The following is a 24751-nucleotide window of genomic DNA, read 5'->3' as shown; positions in this document are numbered from 1 at the left end:
GATGCAACCACCGTGAGAGGCTTCTTTCTGGACGCATCTCTGAAGTCATTAAAAGGCCTATAGCACAACTCCCTTACCCAGCACGGCAAGTCCAAAATGGGAAGCCCCCGATGCCCGTGAGCTCTCCTTGCTCCAAACACCCAGCAGGCCTTAGGCTACGCTGTGTCTTGACTCAGAATGCTGCTGTGGAGCTTGTCACCTCTGTCTTCAGAGTCAAGGGGTTCCCCATACGTGCTCGGAGCATGCTGGAAGTCGGTGTTAGGAGCTGCGGAGGTCTTGGCCATCTTGCTTGCAGGCACCCACTCAGGGTTGGCTGGTCCGCAGCTGGCTGAGCCCGGTCCGTCTCTTGTCCTGGCTCACGTGGGAAAATGCTGCAGGGGGCTGGAGCTGCGTGAAGGGAAAAAGTGCTTAATGCTTAGCGGTCAGTCTGAAGTAGCTTGGGAGTAGGCTGCCAGAAGCCCTCAAGCAAGGCAGTCATTAGAAAAGCTTCCACTTCATTTATTTATGTATTTAATTTTTAAATTTTAAGGAATTTATCACCTTGATAGCTGGAGCCCCAGTTCTGCAAGCAGTTGCAACCAAACTCATTTCTGCAGACTGAGCTGGTCGCAGGATGGGTGTCTAAAAGCCACACAACTCGTTTGTGCTGTCTGCTGTTACACCTCACATTAGGGTTTCCAAATAACTGTGGTAGTGTTGTAGTGCTCCTGAAGAGCTGCTCTCATGCTAAAAACCAACTGATGTCGATTAAAATTAGCTTTAATGTATCATTGTGCTCCTTTTTCTTTTGTGGCTCAGCCAGAAAGGACATTGTTAGGTTGGAAAATGGGTTGGTTTGAATAATGTCAACAGATTGGGAAGTGCAGCTATGTGGCTGTCGTGCACCAGCCCAGAGCTGAAGTTGTGTGTGTTACAAACTCTAGTGAAGGACAAATGCAAGCAAGCAAAATTGCTTTAAACAGCCATAAAGACATTTCTGTTAGTGTTAAATATTATAAACCCCTTGTCTCCCGTGTTTGTTTTTAAAGTGGTGAAAATCTGAAAAAGTTTCAAATCCACTGTAAGTCAGAGACACCTCTACCCATCAGACCCTTAAGAGTCAGTGGGTTTCTTAATAATTTCAAAACTAAGGTGTTTCTAGATTATATAAAAAAATATTTCTGCCGTGGTTTGCTACTGAAATTAGAAATGTGTTTCAGTAGCCTGAAATTGGCTTGCTTTTCTCTTCCAGTTAGTGTTGATGACACTTGGTGGACCACCAGTGAGGATTCAGATTCTGGACTGGAGGGATTATTATTTTTTTATATATATATATTTTATTTCTGTTTCTTCTCGCTGGTAGGAGGAATGAAATCTCTTGTGGTCTTTATTCTTGGCACGAGAGGACCATTTTTCAAAAACTGACAATCAGTGCAGGTTGTCTGCATTTTTGATAGCCAAACCAAAACTGCCTGCAAAGGCTAAGTTTTCTAAACTAGCGTCCACACTCTGGAAATCAGGTCTCTTGAAAATATTTTAAGCTGGGCCTCTGGAAGCTGAGCAGCTCAACCTCTGACATGTTTTGCAGTCACAGAGAAAGAGAAAGTTTATGCTCATGGATGGCTGAGTGCAGCCCACTTGGCCATGGCAGCAAGCCTTAGAAGTTTTTCCTTCTTTCTTCTCACACCCTGTTGCAATAATGTGCCGATGTCTTAGCCTGCACACGTACACTGAGGAAGACTTGCCTTATTTCATCCAGGCAGTAGGTGCTATTTTCAAGTCGTAGATCGTTTTAGTATATGGAAATATATTAAGAACTGTCTTTATTCCCGAAATGCTGATGTAGTGCAAGTTGGATGTGTCTGTAGCCGTTTCCTCAGCTGTCTGTGCACCTGTAACACTAATGCATGTTCTTACAATTGTACAGCTAAGTCACATAACCCAAACATTGATTATTTAGCTGCTGTATCTGCTTCGCTTTCTAGTGGCAAAGGAAGAGTATGAGAAAGTAAGAGAATAATGCTGCAAGATATGAAATGGTAGCAGGTGCAGCCCTTCTAACATAAGTTCAGCAGCATTTCACAGGGATGCATACTAGATAGCAGGCAAGAGATACAGGCATGGAGTCTGTCGTCTGTGTTGTGATGGATTGTATTAGGCTTTTTCCATGATTGCAAACCAACTGTGTATGGGGAGACTGACCGTACCTAGGGTCCTCTCCAAGCCTCAGTCACTCTGTACTGTATTCTCTCACTCTCATGTTTGTGCTTCACAAATTCTCCTCCCCTCCTTCCACTGCCCTCTCATCGTCCTTGGTGTAAAAGATTTGGGATTCTTGGTAGCAGTCAATGCTTGCTTAATTCAGCTCTCATTCAAGCCAGCACAAGCAGAGTTTGTTCAATTTTGAAAATTCCCCTGTCCAGATTCTTCTCTTTTTTGCTGCTTTCTCAGCATGTCATCCAGTCCTCCGCTGTCCTCATCCTGCACTAAACTGCAGCCTTTTGCAGTGTTGCAGAAGAGGATGAAGGATGAGAATAGGTTAGTGAAAAGTGCCTAGGTGAAAGCAGTATAGCTATGAGCTGCAAGTCACTCCAGCGTCAAACTAATTTTCAACCTGCATAGCCTGATTCGTTAACAATCATTTAACTGCTGTGTTTTTCAATTGAGTTCTGGTTTCTCTATTTCACCTTTCCCCAGAGCAAGGCAGGCTACTCTGCATGTAGCAGGGGACCATGCATGCTGGGTTTTGCCAGAGATATTATTGGTTTTTTTAGAGGCTCTTCCAGCTGTTTCCTCTGTCAAGGGGTCTAGCTGGTGGCCAGGTGTCATCCCTCCATAACACTGGAGTAAAAAAGGACTACATTGACTGTCTGACCTGCCTCCTCCTTCTCCAGTGGTGTTCTCTTACTTGAGGAAATAAACTAAATTCAGAAGGCTCTCCTCTGTCCAAGGCACAGTAAAACCTTGTGTAAGCTGGGGATGCCTCTCAGAATCATGAACCGACATGCACTCAGTTTTATCTCGGTGTGAAAATATACCATATAAATAGGTGTTACAAATAGTGAAGAGCTGAGATGAGGAGACTGAACAGATTTAATAACCAGGTAGAACATTGTTTATTGAAGAGACTGAGACTTTTGTTATCTTTTTTTTTTAACCTAGTTCTGTCATACAGTTAGCTTGCATGCGTCTTAATCTTTTAAGCTTTAATTTCACTGACAACTCAGACTGGAGTCGTTACTGACCCTTGGTTTTATGATTGCATTTGTGAGCTTTTTTTTTTTTTTTTTTTTTTTTTTATTTCCCCTTCTCCTGGATTGTGGAGGAGTTTTGGGAGGAGAGAGTTGGAATGTTGATTTTGGGTTTTTTTCTTTCTTGGTCTGTGACCATCAATGGAAAATGTAAAACTGTGGATAAGTAGTTTAAGGAGAACCTAATGGCAACTGTTGGACTATATGCTGCTCTTCTACTCCAGGGCATGATGTGGTTTTATGCTGACAGCATTTTATAGTGACTGTGGGCCTGCTCTTTCACTGATAGAAGAGTGTTGCAGACTTGAAAGCATGAAAGGGACAGGGTAATAAGCCATACAAGGATCCAGCACTGAGACTTCAACTGAAGACAGAATTTGTCCCAGAAGTCAAGGCTGTGGTCCTGGTGGGAACATAGAGCAGCTGGCATGGCCATGTGTATGTGAAACACTAAGTATCGGAAGAACAGAGGGAGGGTGCTGTGAGCAGCATTCCCGCTGTCCTACGGAAAGTCAGGTGATCAGCAAGCAGCGCAGACTGCAGAGAGGGCAGAAAGATGTCAGTGGAGTTTCAGTGCCGAGAGGCATCAGTTAATATAGAGATGTTGCCCAAGGGTCCTTAAAGTTGAGAGGCTGCAGCCTTTCTGTAGTAAACTCTAGTTTACTCCAGTAAAGTCCTTGCACGCCCCTGGAATAAAGAGGGTGCTCCCAGCTGAAGGGCCAGCAGCAGAAGGTACCTGCTGCTCCAGCTTCCTTCCCTGCTGCTCTCTGGGCAGGCAGCTCAGCAGGCTCCTCTGTCTCTTGCATCCTTCTCTGTGTTTTATCAGCGCAATCGAGGAGGATGTTCACCCACTGTAAGAGCAGCAGGGTGCTGCTTTTCCCTGAGATTTTCCTGCTGGGGTGTTTGGCACTGGCAGGCAACAGAGCGACTCTGATTGCTGAAGCAAATTAGATTCCTCTCCCACTACCCCTTTAACACAAGTGTTGGTGTTATTTGGAATCACAGATCCGTGGATTTACAGCAAGTTTGTAACCCTGGTGTGAGCAAACATGGTTGGTGTTAACTACGCAGTCTGTTAACCGGAATACACTGAAGGACTTTGTCCTGCTCTCTGTGAGTGTCATGCCTTGTCCCCACGACACTGCTACATAGCATCAACCTGTGCATGGTGAATAAGCTCTGTCAGAGGTACCTGTTACACCATACCCCTTTTGTTCTCCTTTCAGAGGGGTCTGACAAGCTGTACAAGCATTTTGTTATTCCCGAAGTAACTTTATTTCCCAGAACTAGGCCAGCAGCATGTTCCTGTGCTGAGCACCAGCTTAGCAAAGCGGCCAATAAATGGTTACCTTGAAGGAGTGCTGATTGCATATTTTCTGTCTGGTGGGGCATTCATACTGAGACTTCATGGTTTCTGGAGCCTGGCATCTAAGTTGAACCAGAAACTGTACAGTGAGATCAGTAAGATTGGACCTCCTGATGATTTATAACACAGACACCCCACCCCCCCAAGGTCCTTGTTGCTGTTGTTACAGCACCTAGCAGTCTCTCTCAGCCGTGGATTAAAACTCCACGTTATTGTGCGTTATGCAAATACAGAGCCAGAACGTAGCCCTTGAGCCTGAAAGGTGGTGATCAGAGACAGCAGGAGGGACCAGGCAGGCAGACAGGAAAGCACAAGGAAACCATGACAGACCAGTGACGTGCATGCAGCAAGCCAGTTGCTTAAGTTGTAACGAGCGATTTATGAGCTGTGTGGGCCCAGGAAGGGTTTGGCATTGGTGAGGTGTTTATAGGAAGCTCCTCTCAGGCCCATGGACAACATGACAGTATAGAAGACTCTCTTTTGCTTCAGGAAGTTGTGATGGGGACTGGTGTAATGGGCAGATCGGGTGCCAGGATTTCTGTCTGGATGGTGAGTGATCCAGAATTGGTCTGGCCATCATAGAAGTTGCTGTGGTTTGGTTATATTAGCATTTCAAAACCTTTTTCACAGAGCTACATTCAATAATAGGATACAAATAGGGGAGGCAATCAGCAGAGCTGAAAATGGATTCCTATCAGCATCAAAACAAGACTAGTTCCTAATTGCCACTAAACACCATCAACATTTGAGGTCAAGTTTTTTCTGTCAGAATTTGTACACAGATCAATACCGTGGACTTACCATTGGTAGGATTTTTTTCTTACATCATCAGTAGTGTAAAAGCAGGGAAGTCACAAAATCTCTTCTTATATCTGGCAAGGACTGACAAGTCTGAGGAGACTGGGAAATGTTTACCCTGTGCAGGCCTTCCTGTACCGTGTCTACAGTTGTCCTTGAATTCTGCTGCAAATCCTGCACAGAATCTCCTGTGGTGCAGGAGTCATTTACCAATGCAGGTCTTCAGGGTCCTGCTGCCTTGGCTCTGCAGGAGGCTGAGCTGAAAAGACACGCTGATCTGCGTAAGTCATGGGTGATTATGAGTACCAATTGAGCAGGGAAATATTTTTGGCTTTGTCCTGAGGTTTGGCGAGTGTCCACTGGTTTCCATTCTGAGAATGTCACAGAGACGGATTGCTGCCACAGTAATGAAAATATCAAGAGATGCTTAAAAAAGCAAATATTCTTGGGGAAATAATGAGAATCAATTGAGTTGGTCCACAATGTACAAACCAGGAGCTGGAGTGACGGTTGAACTCTGCAGAGAATGCCAAACCAGTGGTAAAATTAGGTGGCTGGTAATTGGAAGGAAGCTTTCCTCCCAGTGAGTCCATTTCAGAGCTGCTCCACAATTACTGGCTTACAGAGGCATGTATTTTAAGGCCTGGATTTTTTTTTGGCCTGACCTGTGCTTGGGAGGGGTGTTTAGTATTGGTCAAAGCTGCAGGTAAGCCTGGATGCTACATTGCAGGACTCTGGTGTCTTTGCCGGGAGGTAGTCAGTAAAGATTATGGTCAGGGGACTGACCTGGACACTCAGTGTCCTGGGATATTGGGACAGCTGTGATTTCAGCATCTCAGCAGCAGGGTGGCATCACTGTGGGGTACAGAAGGGAGCATCCGCTCCCTAGCATTCAGTCCAGGATATCCTACTGTGCTGTTAGTCCCAGCACAGGACCCTTTGGCTGATGTCAGCTGCCTGCCAGCTTTCCAGGAAGGCTGCCCAGGTGACAGTGACTTTCTATGCAGGAACCTGTCTACAATTTCAGCTGTCACAGAGTGGTTCAGCATGCTAGGAGGGGACATGGGATCAGGGACCCCTGCCATGCTGTCATGAGAGAGTCCCTCATGCATTTGCCTGGCATTGTGGCAGCCAGCCTCACCTATCCTTGACCTGCACAGCGGAGCTGTCCCAGCTGGAGCGGGCGGCTGCTCCAGCCAGTGTGGAGAGCTTTCCCTTCGCTGCAGTTTCTCATGCCTCTGCAGCTCTCTGGCCCCAGCTCCCTGCAAAACATCCTGAGGTGTTTGGACCTTGCTCTCACTGATGTTTTTGTTACCTCCAGGGACCATAAAGTGGGAATCAGCATGATTGACTCAAAGGTACATGTCCGAGTCTGAGAGATGACCACTAGAGGAGCAGCAAGGGGGAAAAGTGTACCTGGTGATCTTTGCTGTATTTGATTTGCAGCTAATGATTATTAGCTTCTGATTGACTGCTGGAAGATGGGAGTAATTACCTTAAGAAATTCCTTCCTGCCTTCTGTCTTCATTGCAGTTGCTATAGGACTGATACACTTAACAGCAAAAGAAAGAGAAAGTGTGTGCAGAATATTAAACATGCAGTTGCTATTTCCCACCTTCTGTTTGGTCACGACCTTTCCAACAGCACAAAGTCTGTAGCCTCTGAATCACAGACTTTACCTTTAGCTCTCGCTTTGCTGTATTTCATGGCAGCCAAATGCTGCCGGGTGCTGCAGGCTGCCTTGCGACAGGGAGAATGTGCTTTCACCCTGCCTGCAGCCCATTCTCAAGAGACTGCCTCTGGAGTCACAGAAACACTGCCATCCCTTCCAACAGCATTTGTCATCTTCAGTGACAGAAAGGATTGTGACCCTGGTTCGTGGGACTTTTTACGAAGCAGGTGAGGGAGATTTGGTTGAGATGAAATGACCTCAGAGAAGGTGTGAGATGCTTGGAAGAGTATCCCCAAAAGGCCAATAGTGTGGAAGGATGTGGCCAGAAATCTCCTTGTAGACTTGGGGCATAGGTGGAGGCTGCAGCCAGGAAGATGCAATTGAGACAGAAGGGAAAATGTCCCACTGGTGAGGGCTGGAAACCTCCAATGTTTGAGGACCAATGTTAGCCTCTGAGAAGGATTCTCTTGGCTTTGCTGATTCTGCATCTGAATTATGGAGTGGGTCAAAGTGCCCCCAGGAGCTCACCACCCTCTAAACCATACCAAGCCCTGGATATGGGATATCTAGCCCATAGCTCACGTACAATGCCTTGTTTCACTGTGGGAATGGTGCTGGTGAAAATGAGGCCTCCAGGTACTGGCTGGGCAGGAGGAGTCTTTTTAAGTTCTCTGGTTTGGGCTGCTGTCTGCAAGGGGTGTTTCAGCTCAGTGCGTTGGCCATGGGATGGGAGAGGGTCCCTCAAAGTGTGGACGGTCCAGAGCGGTCTGCTGTGGCCACCAGCCCAGTGATTCATCTGGCTCGCAACCCGCTCACAAGTGGTGCCTGGAAGCATGAGCTGACCCCAAGATCAGCTACCGGCTCTAGGCCTGGACCAGCTTCCAAAGCTCAGAGACTTGCCTACTATTGCCCAACATGTGGGAGCAATTCAGCAACTGCACGTATATCCACATGCAGACACACGCAGGGCCTAAGAAGTGGGACCAGGAGTGAGCTGTGGCATATCACGGTCCCATGCTTGCCCTGGAGGAAGCTTGGTGGCTTGTGTGGTGAGGGAGCTTGGGCACTGCAGGTGCTCACCCCCTGTGAGATGTGTGTGCCCAGGGAGATGACAGAGCTCTGTCCATGTGATAGAGGGACCACCTCTGTGGTGGACAGCAGCCCTGGCTAGTTGGTGCTGGTCTTTGTAATGACGTAGGGCTTCAAGGAACTTCCCCAGAGGTTTGATGGTATTCCAGAAAAGCTCCATGATTTTTAAGTGCCACCATTTGTAGGAACTGTAAGAATCCCTTTGTTTCTGTCTTGTTCATGTACCTGCTGTGACTTTTCAGATTTGAATGAACCTTACACTGTGTTTAATTGAACAAAAGGCAGTGGAACCTATTAAATTCTGCCTGAGCATGAAGTCGATTTTTTTCTTATTTCTACCCAGCACGGACACAGATGAAAAACTGCTCATAACTTTAGTTTTGAAAATGAAGCACAGTTCTATCTTTAACATAAATGTCTGGCATACAAGGATCCATCCTTGTAGGCAGGTTTTGCTGTGTCCAATCAGGTCGTCGCCCTCTCTCCCAAGTACCTGGTGGAGAAAATGTCTCAGTCATTTAATGGAAGATATTTTAATTTTCTGCTTGGCTTGGCTGAGCAGCTGTGACTTCAGGATGGTTGGTTGGATTTGCATAAGGTCATTAAGATCCCATAATGATGTTTATTGCTAAGGCATCTGCCATTTATATTCCTGCAGAGCAAGTAAAAGTAAACCTCAACTAATATCACTGTTATTACCAATGCAGTCAATGGCAATGAAACTCATCGATAAGTGAAGATTTCACAGTGGACTGTAGGTAAATGTCTTACTGAAATTCTCAACCCACTAAAGTGATGATAAGGCAGAGTGAGCCCCACAGGCTCTCTTTAAATGAATGCTGATTTGGTTGTTACTTGCTTCATCTTTGGATGGAGGAGGGACTGGGATCCTCACAATACTAAGCACTATACCTACCACATTCTGGAACTATGTATGTGTTGTGCCTGGATGGGTGAACAGCAAAATAAGTATGTGCCCTGAAGCTTCTCCTTTCCTAGTTCTCTTCAGCTGTGGCTCAGATACTTCAGCTGATAGGCTCTGCTGTGACCTGCCTCTCTTCAGTGGGTTGCAGCAGTGCTTGGTTTTGGTGCGTAAAAACCAATTCTTTGCTGCGGGCTGAATTCTGCAAATCACAAGAAAGTAAAGCGCTGCTGGGTTTCATCTTCCCATCCTCTTCAGGATGAGACTGGTACCTAAGGTAGAGGACCTTTTTGGTTTTGTATGATTCCAAATGCATAAGACATGTATTAACTACAAATTACAGCCAGTCCGATTTCCCTGAAAATCTGTCCCCGATCTCCACCTGAGTTCACTACTTACTGTAACATTGGCCAACAGTTAGTCATTTAACTTGACGTGAGATCCTATCATATTATCACAGGGCTGATTTGGAGTTGTGTCAAGGATTTGCTGAGCAGTAGTGTCAGGAAAACAACACTTTCTGGAGGGGACCCCAGCAGGCTTTAAGGGCCACCAAGGGCTCTGAGGGTAGCTCCTGCAAACCAGGAGTAGTGCGCAAGGAGGTTCACACTGCGTGTCTTGCTGCAGCAGATTGAAGAGGCTTATGCAGTGCACTGCCGGCTGGTTGTGGTGTTTCAGGGTGCCTGCAAGGTATCACAGTGAGCAAGAGTTTTGTCAGTCAGCACAGAGAGCATTCAAAAAACAGATCACAGCCTGTGAGGGTGGCGTAAAGGCTTCCCTGATTGCTTCTGCACAGTCCACATAAAGAGGGGCAGCATGAAGACTGACCCAGATTCTCTGCTTCTGGATGCCTTCTGACAAACTCTTAATGGGAATTTAAACGTATTGAATGAAGACTTGAGGGAGCAGTATCCGCTGTGACTGAAACCACTCAGTTGCCTGCCTGCTCCCCTCGTCCCCATCCCAGCAGAGCTTGGCAGTGGTACGTGTTCCCTTGGCTTCCCATCTCTGAGGAGGCAGAAGAACAGCAGCAGGGAAAAGGGGCTTGTGTTTGCTGCTTGTTTTCTCAACCTGTCTTGCAGCATTGCCAGGTAAAGCTGTCTCAGTTTACAGTCACCTTTCAGGCTGTAGCTGACCATTAGAAGATAAAGACGCTTCTCTAGAAAAGAGCTTTGCGGCCTTCAGTACAGCCTCTTTAAAAATGTGTGGAGTAAGATTCCAGACTGGTGATTGATTTGGAAGCACCCTTGGACCCCAGAGCTGCACAAGATAGCCTATCCAAAATAGCCACCGTGGTCAGTCAGTAAGAACATTTGCTTCTGGTGCAGTAAGGTAAGAGACATGTTTGTATTAAAACTATGTCCAATGAATTATAGACGGTCTACCACTTCCCTTTAAAACTCATGAGAAACATTCATCTTTGCCTGAAAGTGCTTTCTGCTGAATGGCAGTCTCTCTGTCAAGATCTAACATCAATGATCCAAACTACACATAAGGAGTCAACAACACAGTGTGCACAGCAGCTGGGAAGGAGATGTTTCCAGCTGTGAGGCACTGAGCGGTGGATTCACTATTGGCGCATCTCTGTTGATCTCTGTAGACTCTTAAGGCTAATCACTGCAGTGGTTGGCTTTAATCTTTTGACACCCTTGCCCAAGCATTTCTGCCTCTCCACATAACTAACTAAGTTATTAGCTCTTAATACCTGAAAATCTAGACCTCTAGATGATAGAGAAACAAGACTAGGAAGATTGCTTCCAAAGCCTAGCATTTCCAGGCAGTGTTTGTAGCTGATTGTTCAGCCCAAGAATGTCAAGCAAAGAATGGGCCATGAGAGGAGGAAAAGCCCTGGAGCAATTCAGAGTGGAAAAGGTCCCTGAATAACGTGGATGTGCTTAAATAACATTTGATATGCTTCCCATGGAAAATTGAGCAGAGAAGATATCCAGCGGCGCATACCCCTCTGGACTGTCTTGCACCTTTGTTGGCAGCAGCAGGAGTACAAACATCCTTACCAAGGTAGCAGCACCCACATTCTGTGTCACCTCCTTCATCTCAGGCTCATCATTGTAATGGGGAAAGCAGGTGAGTAGCACAGCCAGCTGCACAGCCTCTGTCCCCAGGTCTCCTGTGGATGGGAGAAAAGCTTCCTCACTGCTGAGGGGAGGGAAATAATATGGAAGAGCAGAAGAGAAGGGTCAGTTTTACAGAGGATATTGGTGAAGCCCTAGGAGGGGGCACAGAGTATATTGCTACTGAGGCCCTGGCTGCCCTGATCAAACTTAGGTGGCAAAAGCAGCAGCTGCCAGTGTCTGATTTTCAGGGATTTTCTCCCAGGTAGCTTATCCCCATGTGTATATTGGAGGAGGTTGTGTGTGCTGCCTGGGGCCGCTGCTTTAGGAGTTAAGAACTGCAGAAATCAAGCAGAAACGGATAAAATCTTGATTTCTCTGCTCTCCAGCCCTTCAAAAAGGGAAATAAGCTTTCAGAGTAGTAAGTGTTACACCTAAGAGTTTGCAGGGCAAAAGTTTACCAATGCAAAACCAGATATCTAATATGGGTTGTTTTATCCATAGGAATGATGCTGTGGTATGCAGGTGAGAATGCACTATCGGTCCTCATCTGTGTTGGACTCATCGGGGGTTGCTCTCATTTAAGCCTGGTCTAAAGAGCTCTTCCTTTCAGTCCCCGGTATAGTAGTCAAGAGAGGGCTAATGGGCACTTGTCTGGGGTTTGAATTTTGGATACTTCCTTCAAATGGAGGAAGCATAACCTGATGGACAGTCGTTTTACAGCTGCGTCCTTATGCTCGGCTCCCAGAGGACCAGCTCTCCACTGGGTTACAGTATTGCTGATTTAAAACTCAAATTTGATCATGCCTAAACGGTTTCCCTGATTTCCTTTCTGCCTTAGTCTGGTAAACTGTAATTTAAGTGGTTTAAGTGCTTTAAGATTTATATGGAGTCCTTGGTTGCTGCAAGACTATATGGCACAGCTTAGGCATTCAAGATCTGGACAGTTATAACTAGACTACATGATTCTTGTGAGCAGGCTGGAAGTGCTGCCAGTTCCCTCAGTGCTAATTAGCTCCTTTTACCCTCAGTGCATGGTTACCTTATGCGCACAGCTTTCCTATATCAGATTGTTCTTCCCAGTGATCAAATGGTTCACAGACTTCAGTAAAATGACTCATGGTCTAAGGAGGGCTGAGATTTAATTGTCCCCTAGTTACTGCATCAGGGAGACCTACTAGGATATCTGTGAAATGTGAGCAGCATGTACAAGTCCCAGGCATGAGCATGTTCCCTTCAGTCCAGTCTGAACTCAATGTAAGAGTCCTTGCACTTCCCAGTGTCTTCTTGGTCTATGGCTTTTGTGCTCTAGGTCCCTCCTAGATAGCTGCATTTAAGCATCTGGATCTTAATGTGCTCATTCAGGTGTCTGAGGAAATTCCCTGCAAAGATTATGGTAGAATATGAAAGAACAGGAGAGGTACTAGCTTGATTTGCAGTAACCGGGTCATCTTGCTTTCACAGGTATGCTGTGTGGCATTGTGACAACACCCCCTGTACCCAGGAGAGACTTCATGAGATAGAATAGCGACAGTTGCCAGCAAGCCTGTTCATATGTTTGTCATTTGTTTCAGAAATGTTGTAACTCTATTATTAGGCAGAGCTTAAGTCTGCAGCTACAAAATCCCCACCGACATCTATGCTGAGAAAAGTGCATAGGAACTTAAGCAGCATCATAAAAGCTGAGTGGAATAACGTCATTATAAACTCTCTTACAAAAGATGCTCAATCAAAATGAAGGGGCTCGCTATCTATAAGATGTGAGATTTAATTAAAGATCTCTGAATAGAATTATGAACCTAACTCCACGTTTCTACATTGGGAAATTTCCATCATAAAGCATCTCCATTCATCTATCCCTACATGTATTGGAATGTATTGTCAGGTGGTATAAATCTAATCTGACTCAAGGACTTAAAGGCCTGCTTTTTTATTTTAGATAGGATTTTCTGACATGTCAATGATTGCATAAAGAGACTTTATACTGGTCATAAATTCCATCCACTTTAAAAAGCCATAGTATTAAAGAGGCTGCAGATATTTTTTAGTATAATGGTCAGTGTCTTTTTACAGCATTTGTTTTGCTAGTAGTTTTGGAAAATTCCAATATTGTAAGAGTTAAAATGCAGAGAAAGCTGGGAAACTATCTTTTCTAGCACTCTGAAATAGGACCTTTCTTTATATATCATAGGAATTAAAATGAAGTTGCTGTTTGTTTGACTGAATTCATGCACGAGCATCACTGGAGGATGTGGTCAGAAAATTCATTTATACATTCAGGGGCTAGATCCAAGTCAGTGTAAATTAGCCATCTCCCATCTGTCTCCTTGTGGTTTACACCTGTGAAGGATGTGACCCACAGTGTTTGACATGCACTCAAGAAATTTGAAATAAAGATTTGAGGAGAAGCTTCTACTGAGGGGTCTTCCTATGACTGCAAAAAATATAATCATAGGGAAGATGTTACCGCCACATGACTGCATTTAATCTGCCCTTTTGAATACTATTAATGAGTTTAAGGGCTAGCTTAGTGGTATTTTTTTCTTCTAAGATCTGAATCACAGGCTCATTCAGCCTACAGTGACAATTCCTCCTCATTTCCATGGCTTTGGAAGGTGTCAAGTGAAGTGAACTGCACAGCTATCCCATTTTGTCCTCTGTTGCATATAAATTCCTGGATTTTGTTGTTAACGCTTTGCTGGAGTGTTGAGTATTTGTCCCAAAACCTGTACAAATGCACAGAGAGCTGTAGTGATACCTGTCAGTGTGGTGGGTGAACCCGTGGCTCTGCTGAGGTTCTGTCTAGCAGTGTGCTGGGGATCTGGCTGCTCTGTGCTGCTGGACTCTTGTTTTGCAGTGTGACCTTTGTTGCCCAAGTTATCCTCCCCTGAGTGAATCAGTGTGGGTCAAGTTGACGTTTGTAGCAAGGAGGAACCCACCATCCAGCAGCCTAAAAATTTCCTGGACACCTAGTATGTGAGACGCCAGCAGCTGGCCTTGCAGTGGACAAGGGCATGTGGTGGTAGGACAAGGATGGGGAGGACCCACATTGCTGAGCAGCAGCTGGGGGCTGTGTCTGGTGGTGCTCCCCTGCCTACTGGACCATTGCATGCTTTGCACTCTTGCTCAGCACTTTAGGCTGGTTTCCTGTCTCAAGGAAGGCAGGGGTCCCAGGCTGGGGGAAATTAATACAGGAAACAGATGTGAACCACCGGGTGGGTGGAAAGAGTGGTCATGTCCTCTTGCAGACACTCAACAGGGCTGTTCATCTCCTGTGACCATTCTCCACCAAGACACTCGTTGTGCTGGCGCAGAAGGGTGCTGCTGGTAAAGCTGAGCCCTTTCCCGCTGCCCTGACAGCAGCAGCCCTCGAAGCCTCCCCCACGCCTGTGGTTCAGCTGCCTCCAGCTGCTACTTGCAGCCAGGCCTGGGGGACAGCTCAGCTTGCAGGGACTGCTACTGCAGGCTCTGTGGTGTGTGTACAGGAGGGATTTCAGGGGGAAAGGGATGCCAGATAGCCTGCTGAGCTCATAGGTTCCATAGACATTTGGGGCTTGATTCTTCTTTTCACGGCTTTGATAATGCTAGTGTGATTTAGCTGCCCATGACCTTATGTCATTTGCACTTCAGTTGGCCATCCCCTCATCTCCCTAGTGACTATTCCTCTGGCAGCTGCAGTAGGCCAGTGAGTTTCCTGTCTTGGGTCTCCTCTTCATGTTCTAGCATGCGTGGGGAGAGCTTACACAGAATGATGGGCTTAACTTTGGCACACACCACTAGTGTGGCAGTCATGCTGGTGAGAGCCTGGCTGACATCCTCTTTTTGCCTGTTTTCCCAGGTTGTTGCACTGTCATCGTGGAGTCTCTTGAGAGATTCAATCTACTATACACTGTCTGTTGTTGCACTCATTGTGGTAAGTTTTTGAAGGTTATTCTTCTGTGGGAGCCCACATGTAAAGGAAACCTGCTAAGAAATCATAGTCTTGTAGCTAAGATCCTAGCTCCAGGAGTCTTGTGGTTTTCTGCTCATGGAATAATGTTCTTGTGATCTCCCTGGTTCCATAGAAAAGCTTGGCCCAAGGGTGGGAGATTGAGGAGTGTCCAGAAAGCCCAGAGCAACAGCTGGGGAGAGGTGTGGTTCTCCAGTCCCAGTGCAGGCATTGGGTGCCGAGCTGAAACCCCGCTGCAGTCCCTGGAGCAGATGTGTTGGTCAGCCCTCTCCTGACAGCGACCCTCATGGCTTCCTAAAAAATGTCTGACCTGACCTGTGTGGAGAGGCAGCATTTGTGCCCAGAGGATATTACTCAACAACTACAAAACTTTTTTTTGCACATAGTCAGAGCAGGTCTTGTTCAGTGCATGCTAGCAGCAAATCCTCTAATGAAAGCTATAGTTTCAGTAATTCTTCGTGGTGCTTCTGTTCCAGCTTTCAGCAAGCTCAGCAAGTACTCTGAATCTTTCAGAATCAGGCTATGCAGTGAGAAAATGTTAGCACAACTGTTTAGATAAAGATACTGCCATCAGTTTAGCATTACTTTTGCAACCAATACTAAAGTCAGGAAATGTAAAAACTGACTTTCCTGGTAATGGTTTCTACTTTGCTTTTTTTTATTTCTGGGCTTTGTTGTTGTTGGGTTTTTTGGTTTTTTTTTAAGTAAAGTCAACTTCCACATGTAAGCAAGAAGGAAGCTTCAAAGTCAGACAATGTACACTTGCATTTCTGAAGTTTGCACTACTTTTTTTAGTCACAGTTTGAACACTGTGTTTTGTCTTGCTTTCATTCTGCATGTGTCTGTGTACTATAATTATTCTGTAGGTGTAAAGGCCTCTTGTCTTATCTCAAACAGAGGGTTTGCCTCAGCCTTTTTACTTTAATTCCCCATACTGCAAGGCCAGCCTTTTTGCACCTGATGAAAAATAACGCTTCTACTTAATTATTAGGAATAAGCTGCAAAATAAAAAACTTTTTTTTTGGGTTTGTCAGCTTGACAGTAACCTCATAGCAGAAATTGTTGTTAAACAACAAACCAGGCCACACCCCTAATTGTAATAAATTACATTGCATGGGCTTAAAGACATCTAGCAGGTGTTCTTTTAATTCACTCCACAAGAAGCACAGATGTGGGAAGTTGCCTGGCATTTAGCCTCCTGGTTTTTGGGTTGGGTGTTTCATTTATTGCATGGTGGCAAACAAGTTAAAAATCTGTTGAATCTGTCACTGGTTTTTAAATTCTTTAACCAAGGCAGATTTTTTTCATGGCTGGTTCACCCTTGTGGTTGTCACCTGCTTCAGGATGTTGAGAGCCATTCTTTATTTTACCGTGTCCCGTGCAGCCCTGAAATTCCTAGCTATGTGTCCTACATAAGGAGAAAGTTGTGTGGCTCACTGAACAGACATTTCTATGATCCTTAAGACTTCTCTCCTATACTTTATTTCTATATAAGCTGTTCTTCATAATTACAGAACCGCAGAAGTCCTTTTCTTTTGGGAGTGTATCCCATAATACCAGGATACAGTTATTTTTTCCCCTAAGCCTTGGGTTAGCTTCTCTCTAGATGTATGTCCACTCTTCCGCTCAACTTAGCAGCTGTGAGGTTCAGAGCCCTTCACGCAGGCAGGGTAGCAGGACTGTGCAACTCCAGGCAACAGTGGAGGCTTGAAGGCATTGCCAGAACTCTTACTCCATGTTACAGCACCACGTGGCTAATTGTGGCTTGGGAGATGTGAAGCGCATCCCACTTCTCTTCAGGTCACTCCGCAGCAATCACTGCAAATGACTTTTAAACACCTGTTAGAGAAAAAGAGAAAGATGCAAGGAAGGGAAAACACTTTAAATGGTTAAAGAGATAGCTTCCACCTGATTTGCTGACTCTTTTATATGCAGTATTGCTCCCCAGTTGATGGCAAAGGAGGTTTTCTCATTTCAGAGCTAAACATCGCTTCAGTTTGAGAAGTTTCTCCTCCCTTTCACTCACCGAGGGACCCCTGCCTTCACAGCGGCTTAGGTCTTTCCTATCCTTTTAAGGCAGAATCAAATTTAGGTGGCAACACGTTGTTATTCAAATACTGGCTCTCCAGTCCCTGATGGCTCAGCTGGGAGAGAAGCCACAGGCTCCGTGCAAAGCTTAGCAGGACCTGCACTTGGTTCCTTTGTTAGATTTCTGTTTGCCTTAAATTTTGGAGGGTGCTTAAATGCTTTGCCATATAAGGCTATCTTTTCCTATCAGGGCGTTGAGACTTAGCTGCAGCTGAAATACAATCATCTTTCTTAAGGGATGATACTGCCTGTAGAAGGTTGCTCTCACGGTATTTTAAACAGCAGCTTGTAGTGCCGTATTGTCAGTTGTACTCCACTGGTGTTTTTTACTAATCATAAACACACCTGAGGGGAGATAAATACATTCCTGCCAACGTTGAGATGCTGCAACTTTAAAAAGCTTGTTATTCTGTTGGGTAAATCAATGTGACTTTGTCTCCTTCCATTTCCACTAGCAGAGGAATTACAGTGCTGCAGTAATAAAGAGCAAAACGGTGTAAATTCACCTGTTCGCTGCTCCAGGCCGTTTGATAAGAAATGAGTGAACTCTAAATCACAGGGATTGGAAGTGGATAAACAGCACTTACCTCACCTTGATTCGGTCTTGTGTTTTTTATTTTTTAAAAACCTTACAATAGTATGGCAAAGCTACCTCTTCGTCTTGTAGAGCCTGGCAAAACTGTTACTCCTTATTTCCCTTGAAAGGAAAAAGATGCCTGTGTACCCTGACTTGCAGGGATTTGGTTAGAGTCATTAGTGACAGAAGTGGCATGGGTGCTATTTTTAATCACGAAGCTCAGCACACATGTTTTCATGTCCCTTCACACCAGCGCGTTGTAACCTAAACCAGGACTTGTTGGATTAGATCCTGGTGACTGAGCCCTAACAGCACGGGGAACGTTTTTGTGGCCGTGTTTTCTTCCGCTATCCAGCGTGGGCATTGCCGCCGCGCGGGGGTTGCCGTGGGCTGCACAGGGCGGCTGGTCGCCGGCGGGCTCGGTCCCCTGCCCCCGCTTCCCTGGCGGGCTCGGTCCCCTGCCCCCGCTTCCCTGGCGGGCCCGGTCCCCTGCCCCCGCTTCCCTGGCGGGCCCGGTCCCCTGCCCCCGCTTCCCTGGCGGGCCCGGTCCCCTGCCCCCGCTTCCCTGGCGGGCCCGGTCCCCTGCCCCCGCTTCCCTGGCGGGCCCGGTCCCCTGCCCCCGCTTCCCTGGCGCGCTGCCAGGGCTCTCGCTTCCCCGGGGCGAGGCGGGATTCCCGCCGCTCCGCGTGGGCCTTTGGGGGGCCTGAATGGAGCCTGCGCTGCCCGCCGGGGCTGGCGGGACAGGGCGGCTGTCCGGGCCGCTGGGTGCTGCGCGCAGCGCCGGCTCCGGCCTCCCCGAGAAGCGATCCGGCGCACCCTGCCACCACCCGCGGCGGCCCGGCCGGCCCTGGGGCGCTCCCGCCGCAGCAGCCGTTGTAGGCGGTCACGGCACACCGGCTGAGCGGCGCTGAGGCCCCCAGCCCTGCGGGTGACAGCCGAGGTGGACGGCGGGAGCAGCTCGCCACCGCTGCCCGCCTCTGGCGGGAGGGGCGGCGGAGCCCAGCGCCCCCCGCCCTGCCGCAGCCGCCGCGGTGGGGCGCGGGCTGTGGACCGCTGCGGCCACCTGCCGGTCGCCCCCGGGGCCAGCCCGGGCAGGCCCGGCCCGCACCGGCGCCCCCCCCGGCACCGCGCTGCCTTCATCCAGCACGCCCCTCGCACCTCGAGAGGCGCTTGTCGCCCGAGGCGGCTGGCCCAGCGTGGTTACAAAAGCTTCAGCATCCGTCTGCAGGTGTGCCAAAGCAGCCGTCGCAGTCAGCTAGCGTGGCGGTCACACAGATCTTGAGGAAAGAACGCCCTGGGCCCAGCTTTCAGGCAGCAAAGCCTCGCAGCAGCTGTGGAGCTGGCCATAAATCCCCACCGTGTTGGCCCAGGCCCCACTCAGGGCCAGGCAGTGGAAGAAGCCGTGGCTCCGGTGAGGCCTACCGCGCAGCTCTGAGCGGGCAGAGCCCCTGCGCTGGCTCGCTTCCGTGTGGCCTGTAACCACTTCTGCTGCCACAGCCCCAGTCACGCAAGGATCCGGCGGTGCTTGGGAAGGAGCCTCTGCCTGCCTTTGCTGGGTGAGAGATGAAGGGTGGGGAAGTTCAGAGGCTGGGCCAGAGGGCAGTGCCAGAACAGGCCAGAGCTTACTCCCATTGCCCTGAGCTGCTCTGTCCTCTCTGTCCCCTGCTCGGGTCATGAACTGTTTCCAGCTGTGATTTTGTGTATAACATACCTATTTTTAAACTTTTTCTCCACAGTTTATTTATGATGAAAAAGTTTCCTGGTAAGTCAATCCCTTTTCATTTTTTTCTGATTATACCACAAAAGCTTCAGTAAGTAGGGTTCATCAGGAGAAGAGGGTAAAGTTAAAAAGTTCTGCAGGGTGATTCAGGCAGCAGTTTCCTGCTGCGTGAGAAACCTCTGCACAAGATAGGCTAGAATAACTCATCTTCTGAGCCAGAGGAAAACCTAGGAGAGTGTCACTTGGACTGTTTACCAATACAGTGGTGGCAGTGAGTGCCCTCTGCCCGCCCTGCAGCAGCCTGGGGATGGCATTGTGCTCAGCAGAGGCAGAGACTGCTCTTTGGGTGCTGGTGTGCCAGGGATTTCAGCCACCTGGGAATGGAAGGGGCCACCCAAGCAGTCTGATAACCGTGTTGTGCAATATAAGTGCTCCAATGTTTGGATTTTTAATAATTTAATAGTTTTTAAAAATAAAAGCTCCTAAGGCAATTTCAAAAAGTGAAAGATTGATTTAAAGAAAGAAAAAAAGAAAAACAAAATGCATAGATGTTAATGTCTTGATGAATGTGCTTAAATGTACTGCAATAGGTATGGGTAGGTTAGGAGGGCTTCAAACATTTTTAAAAGTGTACTTTCAGTTGTTTTGCTTTCATGGTTTTGTTTGCAGCACCTCTCAGGGCTTGTAAAGTGACAGTGGTAGCTTTGATTTCATGCACAGCCAGTATTATTTAGATTACAAGCACTAGGGGGAGTCAGGCTTTTTGGGCTGCATGTTTTCTTAAACTTTTTCTCAGTAGGGGATTTATGTTTGATTTCAGAAAAGGATTTCTGAAACACTTGAGTTTTGCAATGGCTTGTTTTTCTTTGTTTTGTTTTGTTTTTTAAACTAAAATTGACTCAAGACCCAATTGTATTCGTCTGTGACCTTCAACTAAAACACAGAAATGCGGAAACTGAGTATTCAACTGCCAGAATCAGGGAATGAGATATTGCTATGGTTAGTGCAGTGTCTCAGAATCCATAAAGAGAAAATGGCCCGTGACTCTATTAGTATATAGCATTCTGATAATGGATGATTTCCACAAAGACTAGCAGTTTGCCATAGGATATGCTATGCATATTGCAGCATTTTGGTCAATGAAAAAAGTTACATAGAAACAAGTTCTGCAAGTCACATGCTATTTGGTTTTCATACAAACTTCATTGGTTTGTTACAGAAAAAGTGGAGAAAAAAATCTGACGATATCTAGTCGGCAGTTTCAGCTGCTGCTTGTTGCATTCTCAGTGGTTATGCAGCAGCAGTAGCAAAAGAGGAGCTGCCCCTTGTTCAGGTTGTCTCAGCATGATCAGTGTGCTTTAGCATACTCAAAAAGCCCAACGACCTTCTTTACACCCGTGCAGGCAGGGCAGGATGGCCACTCCCCACACTCTGCCACAGCCATCACAGGTATTGTCCTTACAGAAGTGTATGTGTTCCTTGAGTGCATGATTTGTTCGCTGAACTTCTAGGTTTAGTCACTTGTTCTGATTAGTTGATTTGGCCAAGTAAAACCAGAGCAGAAGTCAGGAAAACAAAGGGGACATCACACATTGGGGTGTGTGCCATTTCTTTACTCCTCCCCTTTTCTAGAAGTGTGTTAAGACAGCCCAAGAGAGTCAAGCCTTTCTTCAAATTTGTGGCAAGACAGATGGGGAATGGCTGAACCCAAGCAGCTGACTGTCGTGGCCTGCTCTCATGTGTTTTCTGTATTGCTCTTGTTTGCAGGTGGGAGTCCTTAGTCTTAGTGCTGATGTATATCATCTACATCGTTATCATGAAGTAAGTCAAACAACCCTTGGCTTGTTTAGGTTGTAAAGCATCCTCCTCCAGTGCTTTTTCAGAGGTTGTAGAGGTAATTAAAGGGAGCCACAGGCTGTGGACAGGGCTTCCATTGCATCACCCAGCTTGCATGCCAGCTGCACCTCCAATGGCAGGGGTTAAAGCACCTTGCCCTGTCATGTACTTAATCTATAATTGATCCTGATGAGGCAGGAAGGGGCTTCTTATCCCCATAGTACAGATCTGAGCATCAGACATCTAAAGGTCTACACCAATACATGCAGCATGGGCAGCAAACAGGAGGACCTGGAAGCCATTGTGCAGCAGGAAAACTATGACATAGTTGCCATCCTGGAAGTGTGGTGGGGTGACTCGCACAACTGGAGGGCTGCAATGGATGGCTGTAAACTCTTCAGAAGGGATAGGCGAGGAAGGAGAGGTGGTGGGGTAACCCTGTATGTTAGGGAGTGTTTTGATTGTCCAGAGCTTAATGATGGTGATGACAGTGTTGAGTGTTTATGGGTAAGAATCAGTGGGAAAGCCAACAAGGCATGTATCATGGTGGGAGTCTGTTACAGACCACCCAACCAGGATGAAGAGGCAAACGAAATATTCTATAAGCATCTGGGAGAAGTCTCACAATTGTTAGCCCTTGTTCTTGGGAAGGGACTTCAACTTAATCAGCTGTCTGCTGGAAATACGATACAGCAGAGAGGAAACACTCTAGGAGGTTCCTGGAGTGTGTGGAAGATACCTTCCTGGCCCAGCTGGTGAGGGAGCTAGCTAGGGAAAGCATCCCATGGGACCTGTTTTTTTGTGAACAGAGAAGGTCTTGTGGGTGATGTGATGGTGTGAGACTGTCTGGGGCATCTGTAGTGATCATGGAATGAGTAGAGTTTTTGATTCTCAGAGAAGTAAGGAGAGGGGTCAGCAGAACTGCCACCTTGGACTTCTGGAGGGCAGACTTTGGCCTGTTGGGGAGACTGGTTGACAGAGTTCCTTGGAAGGCAGTCCTGAAGGGCAAAGGAGTCCAGGAAGGGTTGACATGCTTCAAGAATGAAATCTTAAACATGTGTGAACTGGCTGTCCCTGTGTGCCAGAAGACCAGCCATCAGGGATGAATACTGGCCTGGCTGAGGAGCAGGCCACTCAGGAGAGCTACAAGGATGTTGTGAGGTTATGCAGGGAAAAAATTAGAAGGACCAAAGCCTAACTAGAACTTAATCTGACTACTGCTGTAAAAGACAATAAAAAATGTTAATATAAATACATTAGCAACAAAAAGAGGGCTAAAGAGAATCACCATCCTTTATTGGATGTAGGGGGAAACACAGGACAAATGATGAGGAAAAGGCTGAGGTACTTAATGCCTTCTTTGCCTCAGTCTTTAGTAGGAAGACCAGCTGTTCTCTGGGCACCCAGCCCCCTGAGCTGAAAAACAGGGATGGGGAAAAGAATGCAGCCCCCACAATCCAAGTGACCTGCCACACCACCAAGACAGCACAAGCCTGTGGGGGTGGGTGGGACCCAACCCCCACCCACCCCAGGGTACTTAGGGAGCTGGCAGCAGTGCTTACTGAGCCACTTTCCATCATTTATGAGAGTCCTGGCTAACTGGGGAGGTCCCCATTGACTGGGGGTCAGCCAACGTGATGCCCATCTACGAGAAGGGCTGGAAGGAGGATCCGGGGAGCTATGGGCCTGTCAGCCTGACCTTGGTGCCGGGGAAGGTTACGGAGCAGATCATCCCAAGTGCCATCATGCAGCACCTACAGGACAGCCAGGTGACAAGGCCCAGCCAGCATGGGTTTATGAAAGGCAGGTCCTGCTTGGCTGACCTAGTCTCCCTCTGTGACAAGGTGACCGGCTTAGTGGATGAAGGGACAGGCTGTGGGTGCTGCCTGCCTAGACTGTAGTAAAGCCTTTGACAGTGTTTCCCACAGCATTCTCCTCGAGAACTGGCTGTTTGTGGCTGGGATGGGTGTACGTGAAGCTGGTAAAAGGCTGGCTGGGTGGCCAGCACCAGAGAGTGGTGGTGAGTAGAGTTATATCTTGTGGTGGCCTGTCACAGGGGGTGTCCCCAGGGCTCGGTGCTGGGACCTGTCCTGTTTAACGTCTTTATCAGTGCTCTGGAGCAGGGGATCAGGTGCACCCTCAGTAAGTTCACAGGTGACACCAAGCTGGTGGGGAGTGTTGGTGTACCAGAGGGCAGGGGCCTCTGCAGAGGGACCTGGGTAAGCTGGACCAAGGGGCCGAGGACATCTGTATGAGGTTCAGCACGGCTCGGTGCCCCCATGGGCTGGGGCAGGGGGCTGGAGAGCTGCCCGGTGGGAAAGGGCCTGGAAGGCTGGCTGATGGCCGGCTGAGTGTGAGCCGGCAGTGTGCCCAGGTGGCCAAGGGGGCCAACAGCATCCTGGCTTGTGTCCCAAATCGTGTGGCCAGCAGGACCAGGGCAGTGACCGTGGCCCTGCGCTCGGCACTGGTGCAGCTGCCCCTCGAACCCTGGGTTCAGTTTGGGCCCCTCACTACAAGACAGACACAGATGGGCTGGAGCGTGCCCAGAGCTCCCAGGGGGCTGGGGAAGGGGCTGGGGCACAGCTGTGCTGGGGAGCGGCAGGGGGGGCTGGGGGTGTTCAGCCTGGAGAGGAGGGGGCTCAGGGGGGACCTGATCGCTCTCCACAACTCCCTGAGAGGAGGCTGTAGGCAGGGGGGGTCGGTCTCTTCTCCCAAGTCACAAGCGACAGGACAAGACTGAACCGCCTCAGGTTGTGCCAGGGGAGGCTTAGACTGGTCATCAGGAGAAATGTCTTCACCAAAAGGGTGGTCAGGCCCCGGAACAGGCTGCCCAGGGAGGTGGTGGAGTCTCTGTCCCTGGAGCTATGATGTGTAGATGCAGTGCCTAGGGACATGGTTCAGTGGTGGGCTTGGCAGTGCTGGGTTAATGGTTGGACTGAATGATCTTAAAAGTCTTTTCCAATCTAAACGATTTTGTGATTCTGTCATTTTATGCTTTACGGATCTTATTCTGTGTGAACTGACCAAGGCTAATGCAGCAACTGTATGGCAGAGCAGAGAACCAAATCCATCTCTGAGTCCCACCAGAGCAGCCTCTTCTGTCTTTGCTTTAGCATTCCTATTCAGAAATAAACACACAGAAGATTCCAGTCTACTTTTTATGGGTGCAAAACTCCATAGCAATTTGTTCTTGACTGCTTGGAGACCGATGGTAAAACTACAGCACAATCAACATTGATTTTCTGAGCATCTGGCTTGTGCAACTTCTTTCACACAAGTTCATGCTAGCAAAGCTAGTCTGTTCTGCTGTGTGGTTCCCCTCCTCCTGCCTTGTTTTTAAAAGCCAATAGAAAGGAAACCCAGATTTAAACTGGAACATTCAACAAAACCTACCAGCTGCCAAGCACACCAGTGGTCTTGTCTGAACAAGTA

General features: G+C 47.7%; 1 protein-coding gene across 1 annotated transcript in view; it reads left to right on the top strand.

Annotated features, from left to right (window-relative positions):
* RIN2 (Ras and Rab interactor 2) overlaps positions 1 to 24751 on the top strand; it is a 271784-nt gene that overhangs the window by 120945 nt on the left and 126088 nt on the right. Inside the window, exons 7-9 of the mRNA XM_080408025.1 lie at positions 14988 to 15062; positions 19500 to 19525; positions 21251 to 21304. Of these exons, the coding sequence (XP_080264151.1) occupies positions 14988 to 15062; positions 19500 to 19525; positions 21251 to 21304 (155 nt within the window). The remainder of the gene's footprint in view (positions 1 to 14987; positions 15063 to 19499; positions 19526 to 21250; positions 21305 to 24751) is intronic.

The sequence above is a fragment of the Falco punctatus genome (genome assembly GCF_963210335.1).
Source record: "Falco punctatus genome assembly, chromosome: 12".
Taxonomy (NCBI): Eukaryota; Metazoa; Chordata; class Aves; order Falconiformes; family Falconidae; genus Falco; species Falco punctatus.
Note: the sequence above shows the minus strand (reverse complement) of the source record. Positions and strands in the feature narration are given on the sequence as shown.